Raw genomic sequence first — 11,961 nt, forward strand, 5'->3', positions numbered from 1 at the left:
TTATTCATGTGCCTTGTAATCTTTAATCAAATTATCTTCCCCTCCCTCTTGCAGTGACATCTCTTCTCTAATTATGTTTACTGGTGTGAGGGCGGGACAACCTGTCACTCACAAAATCGACCAATAGCAAACCACAACCATCCAATCAATTCTCCATGGACATTTTTTCTTGTTCGAGAAGCGGTTTCACTCAGATAAACATCACAATAGCGAATAAAAGACTATTGCAACTTTCATTTTATGGCAACTTTAAAAACAAAAGTATCTTCTATATAGTATGAATGATTGCATTATCAATCCGGACGTACTACATTCATCATGTTGTCATTGTCATGTGACCTAGGACAGTTCACAAATCCTCTCCTGTGGCCTCACGGGATAGTAAAGTGTCCGTCGGATGCACACTGTCCGGAAGTAGTAGGTTCTTTTCGGCTGATTTATAAACACTATTTGCACAGCATTTTCTCATCCTGTGTTTCACGCATTATATCATAGAGAAGAATGGCATTTTGGATGCAGCCAAGGTGTATTCCTGATGGTTAATGTCTGAGAGGATTAATGAGGTCATATTTAGTGGTTTAATATTCCTATTGCTCATATTTAAGGGACTTGAACTAACCCATAACACTAAATGCTAAACATTTGTGCATAACTCACCAAAGAGGATCAGTATTTTTTTATTACCAAATCAATATTGCATGTCCTCTTACTCATTTGATGAGTAGCCATGTGATATGAGGGATGTTCATTCAGCTGGTCAAACTGATAAGTAAACCCTTTCAGAGTGATAAAAGCTCCATGGAGCATGAAGGGGTTCGTTTTACAACGATGACCATCTGACTGACTGATCCTTTATACATCACTGATTAAAAGAAAAAACGGTGCACAATCAAAACTGGTCTTCATGAGTCTTTTATTAGATGTATATAAAACTGAAGCTGCCGTGTCAGGCAGTGGGCGAGAGCGTCTGAAGGCTGCTCTTCACGGTAGCCAGATTCTGTTTCCAGGAGCTCAGTGTGTCGAAGAGCTGCTGCCACTGCTGTTTGCCAAAGGTGCGGTGTGTGCTGTGGCTGCAGGAGGAGAGACACAAAAAGCGTGTATCTGTTACAAGATCTGCAAAGTAACAAAGTTCCCAAAAAGGGATTTCTTCTTACACTGCTAGACCTGCCAAAAGCCCTGATTAAAGACCAGATATTACTTCCAGGAATGTCTACATCACAATGTGACATCAGCTTCAGTCAAATGTAGTATTGTCGTCATGTTGTGGCGTTCCAATGTTGGTACCGATGGATCTGGGGTACATTTCCCAAAGACAACTGTGGCTGCAAGTATTGTTGTTACAACACAATTCAATGAAACTTGTGATCATAGTTGGCCAATGATGTTTTTGGGAAACGCTTCCACATTTACAGAATCTGATTCGGGTTAGAACTGATAAAACCACATTATTAACTGTTTGTGTTTACAGTTGCTTTGGAAGCTAAAACTCATGGTTATGGTATAAGTGGTGTTAAATTTCTGACATGCTCGAGGTGTTTGGCCAATCACAACGCACTGGGTCAGCTGGCCAATCAGAGCACTCGGTGCTTTTCGGAAGGAGGGGCTTGTTTCAGACAGACTGGGAAAAGTGCAGCTGCAATAATGTAAGGCATGTGAAAAATAATGTGTTTTTTGACCAAAGCATGTTAACCTATTCTATTACATCCAATAAACAAAATATAATATTTTACCCTAATATTTTTTATATGAAAATAAATGTTTTATTAAACTATTTTACAAGGACTGGAATTGAGAACCCCTGTTTCGAGTGCGTTTTCAACTTGTTTGAAACGGAAAGAAGGTACCGACTTACCTCACCACAACCTTCCGCTGTGTCTGGTCGATCTTGCAATAGACCATTTTGGTTCGAACAGCTAGAAATTCACAGAAAAACACAGTATGTATAAAAGTATGTGTGTTTTTGTCCAATAACAAGCTTTTTTTAACATTCATTTTACATACCGTCAATGACGAAGGCCTCCACATCTTCAGCACCGATCTGCAGCTCCTGCTGCATGGTGTCAAATAAGATCTCCTTCATCTCCACCGCCATGCCCATGAATGTCAACAGCCTCATTTTCGCCATGTTCTGCTCATGAGACAGACCTGAAAACACAACACCAAGCAGTCAGTACTCAGTAGTTTGATCCTTAAAGCACAGTACCATGGTCTGTCTGAATACTCAATTCTGATTGGCTGGAAGGTGTGCAGTTAGTTTAATCACCATTCTATATTAATGCATTGAAGCGCACACGGAAATCACGCTGTGCACAGACAGAAACATTCAGGAGCACAGAAACTTGTCATCAACGCTGCACTGTGACACTCACACGGGGTGTCTGCGCTTGATGGCTGGCGTGTCTGAAGCTTGGTGCTGACACGACCGTAAATAGTGACAACAGCCAATCCATTCCATGCCAGCCAGTCCATTACTTCCAGCTTGGACTGCAACATGCTAGGGTATTTGTATAAAGGCGATCCGATTGGCTGACGCCTGCGTTGGCGCTTGAAAAGTTGAAAACTTCTGCCACAAGATGCATTAACAAAGACGCCCCAAGTAAATGCACCGTGACTTTTATTAATAAAATAGCTTCGCTACTGAATCACTACATTGTATTTTTCAGCAACGACTGGAGAGACGCTGAACAGACGCAGGTAATTCACACACGCATCTCTCTCTTTCTCTCTCCCTCGACAATTAAATTAATAAATGCTGTAATCCTTCATTGAAATAAATGTAATCTTACGCACTACTTTATCTCTGTGTCTGATTCAAAGCGGGCAGAATGCTAGATCTAACGAGCCGTAACTGACGAAAATAAGCGTAATTTTTACCCTTCCAGTCACACAATGCGCTGCAAACATCAATAACAGCTTTAAGTTGTCAATGCTGGCAAATGAACATGGTATAAGCGTGATAATCCACAGCTAGCTGTGCATTAAAACTCTGCTTCGCATCAGGCAGTTCTTTGCCTCCACGTCGTGCATTACAACAATTTAATGCACTGCTAGCCCTGGATTATCCCTTACTTGTGTGGTTTGAACAAGTCACATGACACTTATTAAGAACAGAATTCTACATTAGCACTTCTTAGTAAGTTGTTTTTAATATCGTTACAAAAAATGACTAACATTCTCTTGCCATTTTTGCATTATGAATAACTGTAAATTATATTGACTGAATATTTATGATATATTTTATAGGCAATGACTATAATCAATAGTCTTTTAATAAACAATATTTTACTGTTGGTGATTCAATAAGATTATTCGCAAAGCTTCTGATGGAGAAAAATTTATATTTTGGACTATTTGGCTTTTCATAACATGTTTCAGACTAGTGGAAAAGAAAACATACAAAATCCACTTGTTTTTATTTTATTGTACTTTATCTATTTGCATCTGTAGATTTCAATTGCAATACATATCTTTAAAGTGTTTTTTCTCCTGCACTGAGCCATAAATCTCCATTTCAGCAGCACTAACATACACCAAACTTTACAGTTTTAACAGAGGGTTGCTTCATATGCTTGATTTTATACAAAAATTCAGTATTCTCTAATTTATGGAGTGAAATCTCTCAAAAATCCCCTGGCTTTATCCAATGTTCAGATATCTGTTCTGGAACCTTATTCAAATTGGTGCATATTTAATTAGATAATGCCTCATTTGCATATTTAAACATTCCATTTCAGAAAATTTGTCTGCAAGTCTTAATGTAATCAATCAACTGGGGATTTTTTAAAACCTTATTCTTGTCACTGGATGTAGGTGAAAAAGATTACTGCTGACGCTGACTGTAAATAGGTTTCACCCTCTCAACAGAAAATCTGTTTATATTAATTATAAAATAATCAAAATGAGTAGAAGGTCAATGAGGCATTTCCTTCAGGGTTCAGAGGGAGGTGCGGTGGGCTCTCACTGTTAGATCAACACTTCACCAGGACTGGTCTGAGTTGGCTGTCGCTGGTCAATGGCAGGGAGGATTTTCCTCTAATTAACGTTTGCCTTTTAAAAGAACTGAAACTGCTGAGACTCAAATTCCACCAGTCCAGCGACACAACAGCAACACAGACTCCAGACGCGTGTGCGTGCCTGAACAGTCCAGTGCATTTAAAAACAAATTAAAGAGGAGCAGCGACGGACAGAAATTACATTTTATTAAATGTTATTTTAAATATGAACACTCCTTAAAACTAATTAACAGTAGTAATACATTTAACAAAAATAAATAATTTATAATAAGTGTAAAATTTGATTATTATAGAACCATTATAAAATTAATATTACTGCCTCCCAAAATTATTATTATTAAAAATATTCTTTATTTTATCAAATTAATGAAGAAATATCATAGTATTGCAATAATCCATTCCATTGTTTAAATTAATCATAATATATTACAATGTATGCATGTTATTAAAAAAAGTTGTAATTGTTTTCATTACTATTCCTGTTAACTTCGCGATTTAAATTATAATACAGTAACCAGCCCCACCCAACCACTTTAACTCAGATTTACACCATTCAAGCGAGTCAGAAAGGTAAAAAAATCCACATAAATACATTCTTGATAAATAATAACAATTTTAACATTATTAAAAACACATACGAGTGACTGAAACAGTCTGTGTCATGGAATAGACTTGTTTGTTCATACAGAGTTGACTGTTTGAGTTAGACAGATCTTATTTCCTTTATTTTCAAGATCTGAGTTCAATTATCCATTGTCGCTTTCAGTGTGGCTTTAAAGTCGGCATGAAATCAGATTTGACAAATCTTCTTTTTATATGTAATATTGTAGTGTTTATTATAAATGATTTATCTGTGCACTTCATTATTTTTTTTAAATTCATGCACCCTTATAATGTTTAATCAAAAACATTACCCTTCCTTCCCCCCTCGAAACGACCTCTCTTCTCTTTTGGTCACGTGCCATGGCGAAAGGGTGCGGCCAGAGCCGAGGAGGGTGCGGCTATCAGTGTCTGTCTCGTTTCTGCTCTCGAGGGTGAACTTGACTCATCTTGGTTCGCGGGAGGCTCATATAAATATGAGCTGATTCCTGCCTGAAAATTTAGCTGCTCGTCCTCGTCGCCGGGCTCCTCAATAAAAAAATCCTTCATGGGAGGGTAACGGTGGGGAGTCCGGTGGAGAGAAATCCTCCACAACTGAATGTAAACTGGCATTCAAATCTGCCTCCATTTTGTTTGCAACGCCCAACCTCCAACGATCCAATCAATTCCCGAAGAACGAAATCAAGCCCCGCCCTACATTTTTTTTCTAATTTCAGAAGCCGTTTCACTCGGATATACGTCACAACAAGGAAAAAATGACAATCTCAACTTCCGTTTCATGCCGACTTTAAAAGGTCACGCAAAATAATATTCAACCTCGCATTAGAAACTTTAAGCACATAGACATTATGTGAGATCGCCATACTTTATATGTTGTTGTTCCAGCCGTGACCGTCGCAGAAATAGAAACTGTTTCTAAAATAGTATCGTAGCGTTTCACTGACGTGGCTTGTTACGACAAAAACTATGATTTATCGCGCCGCATCGTATCAGGTTAGGACTCGGTGTTAAGAGTGTCATCATGGTTATGACTGTAAAGCCCTTCAGACTGTACTCACCAAGAGACTCAATGAAGTCTTTGTTGCTCTGGTAAAACTTCACATACGCAGCAAGCTTTGCGCTGACAAAGATAGTGAGGAGCTGGAAGGAGAAAAAGGCATTTACTCCAGAGGCTTTCTACACATTTAACGATTTAAATATGTAATAAAAAAAATTTGTCTTTTCTTACATCATGGATGAGTTCTCCCTCCAGGAAACGCACCGGTTTCAAAATCAGGAGATGGTCGAACAGATAGGTGCTTGGGTCTTTCAGGGCACGGACGATGCACCTGGGAGAGCAGGCCGCATGTGTTATTCTCTAAGACAACAGATCAAAACTGAGCGAAGTGACAGGAGAAAGTCATACCTGTGTGCATCCACTCGGGCTTGGGAAGCATTGTCCTCTGTGTAACTGCCCAGCAACTCCACCATTACTTTGGCTGCAGCTTCACTGAAAGAGACAAGAGAAAGGTCAAATGAGCAAAACACACCATCCCTGACCTGAAATGTTCGAGAGGAGGTGCTTCTTCTACAGGTACCTCTTCTTGCAGTCGACCAGCGCTTCATACACCAGGCGGAGCAGAGTGTGTTTCTTCTCTGTATTCAGATTCCAGTCTGTGATCCACTTCCGCACCTGCATATGACACAAAACGCCAATCAAGCATCACGATTTTACTTTTTATTGTCTTGAATAATGACATGAACACTGTGGAACTAAGAGAAATAAGCAGTTTTAGGGTTAAAGCTAATGATGGCTATGTAGGTTATCTCACAAAGAAATTTCCAGATCATATTCCACCCTCCATAACGAATATACAGTGCTATGCATAAGTTTAGACACCCATGCTAAAGTTGACTAAAAAGAGGAATAAAAAAATCATCTTTTGGAAATTGAACTTAATGCCTTAATTAAAAAAATTAGGAAAAATCCAACCTTTAAGGACACCAATTTCCTTTGTGAATGAATAATGTATCGTAAATAAATAAATGTTCTTCCTTAAAATACAGGGTGCATAAGTTTGGACACCCCTGGAATTAAAATAGCCCCACATCATCACATAGCCTTCACCATACCTAGAGATTGGCATGGAGTACTTTCCATAAGATCATCTCTCAATGCAAATCAAACCAGCTATTAGGCTAACTGAAATAAAACCATGCCAATCTCTAGGTATGGTGAAGGCTATGTGATGATGTGGGGCTATTTTAATTCAAAAGGCCAAGGGAACTTTATCAGGATGCATAGTATCCTGGATCCATGAAGTAACTGGCCTTTAAAAATAAAAATCTGCCTGCCTCTATGGGAATTTAACACAGGGGTGTCCAAACTTATGCACCCTGCATTTTAAGAACTAATAAGAGGTTTCCTAATAAGAGGTTAAGAGTGTAAGAGGTCATTTACCTAAGAGGTCATTTAGAAATCCCCCCCCTCTTACACTTCCTCCCACAATGACGCACAAATCGTCATTTTGCGTCATTGTCGGAGGAAGTGTAAGAGGGGGGGGATTTCTGTTGAGACTACAGTCACTCGTTCCTCATCTTTCCCAGGGGCGGGACCCGCTCACGCTACAGACCTATCACAGATCAGTGGGTGGGACTTTACTCTCTGAAACTGAAAGCAATATCCTCCATCTTGTTTGAGGCTAAGCTAACAGGCGCTGTGGAGACAGATGTAAAGTTATGACAATAGCGGAGGAGAGTGCTCAATATGATATAGAAGAAGAGGATTTCGGAAGTCTGATGCTTGAATCAGGTGTTTGTGGCTACCTTTACAAGCCGCATTATAGCGAAGAGCAGCCGAGGCAGAGGACCTGCCTGCCGCGGACGAGGAGCCCGGACTGGCTCGAGTTAGGGCGGACTGGTGGCGCCGGTGATCTCACTACGCAACTACGAACCGCTACGAACACAGAGATACAGTCCGTCTGCGGCAAAGAATTTCAACGATGACAATTTCTCCTGGACGAAATCTCTGAATCAGACGAGGACACGGACGTTTGTGTTGTGAACTATCCTAGTTTCGCACCGCATATGTTCTGACTGAACATCCAGGTACCATGCAATAATTCACCTTTTCGAAAGAAATACAAACGAGGAGTAATGCACTAATGAGTTCGCCAACTAACTAGACATTTTGTGTGAAATGAATTTCAAGCTCTGGTGGTAGCTAGCCTTGTAGACGGAAGAGTGATTTCTCTTATAGGCAGATACAGTGTTGCCAACTAATTTTCAGGGGAAGTTGCTAAAGGCAGATCAATTTGTTGCTAAAAGTTGCTAAATGACGTTGTGACGTAATTGCGCTATGACGTCATAACGTAATCGCAACGCAATACTACGCCATTATGTCATACGTATATTATTTGAAATGCTAATTTAAATTTGTTTGTAAAAAAATAAATAAATAAATATATATATGTATTTGTATATGTATTTGTAAAAGTAATACAAACAACACTTTTTCATGATCAGATTTTTTCATTTTTAAATACAACATTGATATTGTACAGTTAAACACTTTACAATTACATTTAATGTAGGCTATTTTCTTATCAACCAGTGAAATATGAAATGTGTTTAAATTATTTTGCCAAAAATGTGACATGCGTGCTACTCCTGCTGCTGCCGCTCGCAGACCTGTAGCCCCGCCCCTGCGCTCGTTGTCTTTTGTTTTCCGGTTTTCACAGCGATTTCCACATTTCCACAGAAATTATGAATGAACCGCTCTGTCTATTTAGCTAGCTTGTACGTGTGTTGTTTGGATTAGAATCACTTTCCAAAAGTTGCTAAAAGTTGCCAAATAAATTAAAAAAATTGCTAAATTTGTTGCTAGGTGCTTTTTGAATAAAAAGTTGCTAGGGTAGTCTGAAAAGTTGCTAAATCTAGCAACAAAATTGCTAAGTTGGGAACACTGGGCAGATATGCGCTTTCTGGATTAGTGGGAGTGGCTTGCGGAGCTGTGCAATGTGGTGCATTGTGGGAGTTGTTGTCTTTCATACAAATGCGTCCTGAAGTTATTTTTTGTCTTTCCTCGGTCACGAAGGCACCAAATTCAAAATTAATTTTACATTTCGACTACATATATGACCCACTTTCAATAAAAAACAATGTTCCTATGGGTGGAATGCCCCTTTAAATTAAGGCATTAAGTTCAATTTCCAAAAGATGATTTTTTATTCCTCTTTTTAGTCAACTTTAGCATGGGTGCCTAAACTTATGCATAGCACGGTACGTATTCAAAATAAAATAATTTAATTAAAGTCATGATGAAACCGTCTTTTCTTTCATTTTTTGATGCACATCAGAGAGCAACATTATTGAAGCAGAAAAAATGTAAGGGCAGGACTTGGTTTTACTCAACAGTTTCTGATTGGTGTCAAATGTGGAGGCAGATAAACGTGATCTTGCAGGGGCGGATTTAAGATTAAATGATTGGAGAAGACCTTCATACGTCACCAGAGTCTTTTTCACCAAAAGATCCAAGTGACATTATGATTAATCATCATGAGGTCCATAAAAAAAAAAGAAACGTATGATATATTGTTCACTATAAGTTCTATGACACGCATTTAGAAAACAGATGGGTTCATTTCTTGATGACTCATGGCAAAATGTATTGCATTATAACCTTATTTTCAGTGAAATGAAGCACATTCCCACTCCAAATTCTCATTACGGTAACACACAAATATCCTTTTCTTTACTGTAATATTCACACCCATCTGGACACTAACGCTGCACAAATCTGGATAAAATGAGAATCACGTTTTTTTTTTTTTAATAGAGATCATGATTCTCCCACAATTCTGATTATGTTAATGCAGCAGTGTATTTAAAAAAGTATTTAATCAATTTGAATTAATTATTTAGAAAAAAAACGGGGGTAAATTAATGATTTAATGACAAACAAATCTTTGTATAAACTATTCAATGACAAATTTTAGCACTCACTTGTTGCCAGCTACTGGCGTAACGATTAAATTGATACAATCTACATCTTATAATATACAACATATTGTACAAATGTATTTAAATATATATATATATTTACAGTGGGCTCCTGACAACTGGGGAAAGGGGGTTTAATTACTTGCTTTTTGTGTTAAGTTTGAGATGAAATATGAGCTGGACGTTTATTGATAGTTCTTTGTGAGATTCCCCCAAACATCTTGAGTAGATTAAGGAAAAACAAAGGAAAGGAAAAACACAGATCGGTTCTGCATCACGCTGAGGTCTGTACCTGGTCCAGCTCTGTAGGAATGAACGCAATGGCGTTGCAGGTGGCTGCCACTTTAATCAGGCTGCAGTACACAGTGTGCCTCACGGGTGTGTTCTCATCCATACCGTGGAACAGATTGCTCAAGCTGAACAAAGAGTTTAATAAAAGCACATGAACAAGACTAGAAAGATAGAGATTTTAAGTTCTCAATAACTGAGTGAAAAGCACTCACAGCTGCATCCTGAGCGAGGGCCGTTCCCCCTCACGAAACTTCACCAGCTTCTCACATAAACTTTCAATGAGCGCTTCCTGTTTCTCCGTCTCCAGAATCAGCAACAGGGACACAATGCTGTTCATCACACTCTCAACATCTGCAGAGGAACACAGAGAGCGGTTGAAAATGTTCTTCTAAATTATATACTTCTACATGTACGCTTTAAAGCTCTAACTTCAGCTATTTCATACCTTTATCATCGTCTTTGAGGCAGACGTCACAGGCTTCAATGATCTGTGCCAGATCAACATGGAGGCCTCCTTCTGAGTTCTCCTCAGAGATCTCAGCTCCTTTAGATTTCAGATAGGACCGAAGCTCTGACGCCTACAAATGAATGATACAACAAAAATGAAGACATTATTAGACATTAAATCACATCAGGAAACACATGCATGTCTGACCAAAATAGCATCCAGCCCCTCAAGACATAATAGGTTACAGTTACAAACTGTGTAATATTTGTGTGTTGAGAGATTTCTGTTGTCAGATTCGTGGCTGATGCTTCACAATATCACACTGACGGTTTAAGAAACGGACTGTCAGCCTCAACAAAGCCAAATATCCACGCCAACTCAAACACGAGGATATGTACAAATTTAAATCTATTTCTGTCTGTTAAATTGATAGTAACGGAACCAGTCCGTTGTAAGTATCGAGACCAGCTAAAGGCTAACAGATGTTAGCATCTGAAAGCATGATTAATCCATAGGCCTATTACTTGGCTGAATTACGTGTGTAACGACGCAAAACTGCTTGTGAATTACTTAAACATACCTGGTCCTCCTCCGTTATGTCAATAAACGCCGGCACACTCATTATTTTATTATTTTAAGAGCACAGATGAGAATCCACGCTCGCAGCCTAGGTTCACAGGCCGGAAGGGAATCTGTATATTTGCCGGTGATGTTAACGCACTTCCGGGTCACAGGCTTAAAGGGATAGTTCACAGAAAAATGTAAATTCTGTCATCATTTACTCACCCTCAAGTTGTTCCAATCCTGTATTAAGTTATCTCTTCTGCTGAACACAAAAGAAGATATTTTGAAGAATATGGGTAACCAAACAGTTCATGGGCCCCATTGAAAAATAACAATTAAAAAAACTTTTGTTTACCATTTTACTTTTTCAGTGAAACACAAAAGGAGGATACATACAATGCAAGATCATATTGTCCAACACAGGTGTGGCATAACAATCTTTTAGAAGCCACAGCCCCTCAATATCGCCATCCTTATGTGAGGGACCCACATCCTAAAAATTAAAAAGGCAGCTATGTATAATTATGTTCAATATTATTTGAAAAAATATTTAGATTCATGAAGTTACATGATTATTATTATTTTTACTAGGCTATAGATAGACAGTACTATAAGTGTACATATTATAGGCCAATATTTGTTTAATTTTATCTAAATTTTATTATTTCTTTGTTTTAATCAGTTTTTATTATTATTTATTATTATTTTAATGCATATTTATTTTAATCTAAATTGTTTATTTATTTATTTATTTTACATCGTTTTTCTCTAAACATTCCCACGGACTCCCTACTCCCCTTTGCCTTTATTCACTGATGAGTGAGTGAGTGAGTTCCCAGACAGCAACATTGTGTCGGCCCAGATCCGGCCCACATCTGATAGGTCTACGTGTGAAATTATGGAAGTAAAATAATGTCAAATGTTTTTGAAACAAAAAAGCTTGTTGAATTGCACTACTTGAAAAAATATGCATTGCATTAACCCTGCTTGCATTTTAATGCACATTGTATTTTTAGGGCTTGCATTTTTATGGGCTGAAATTCAACATGGTTGTATATTTAAGCT

General features: G+C 38.3%; 1 protein-coding gene across 1 annotated transcript; it reads right to left on the reverse strand.

Annotated features, from left to right (window-relative positions):
- Positions 1 to 896: 896 nt before the first annotated feature.
- eif3m (eukaryotic translation initiation factor 3, subunit M) lies at positions 897 to 11,049 on the reverse strand. The gene is made up of 11 exons (XM_084124720.1): positions 10,913 to 11,049; positions 10,330 to 10,462; positions 10,097 to 10,235; positions 9,886 to 10,009; positions 6,191 to 6,285; positions 6,019 to 6,102; positions 5,842 to 5,941; positions 5,672 to 5,753; positions 2,002 to 2,145; positions 1,853 to 1,913; positions 897 to 1,070 (listed from the first exon to the last, which is right to left on the reverse strand). The coding sequence occupies exons 1-11, from the start codon at positions 10,952 to 10,954 to the stop codon at positions 947 to 949; spliced, it is 1,128 nt and encodes a 375-aa protein (XP_083980846.1). The 5' UTR covers positions 10,955 to 11,049; the 3' UTR covers positions 897 to 946.
- Positions 11,050 to 11,961: the final 912 nt, after the last annotated feature.

The sequence above is a fragment of the Abramis brama genome, assembly GCF_963993115.1.
Source record: "Abramis brama genome assembly, chromosome: 9".
Taxonomy (NCBI): Eukaryota; Metazoa; Chordata; class Actinopteri; order Cypriniformes; family Leuciscidae; genus Abramis; species Abramis brama.

Coding starts and splice junctions, on each gene's coding strand:
- eif3m (XM_084124720.1), bottom strand. CDS start 10,954: ATGAGTGTGCCGGCGTTTATTGACATAACGGAGGAGGACCAG. Junction 6,103..6,190: donor CTGGTCGACTGCAAGAAGAG/GTACCTGTAGAA, acceptor TGTCTCTTTCAG/TGAAGCTGCAGCCAAAGTAA. Junction 1,071..1,852: donor CAGCGGAAGGTTGTGGTGAG/GTAAGTCGGTAC, acceptor CTCCTCCTGCAG/CCACAGCACACACCGCACCT.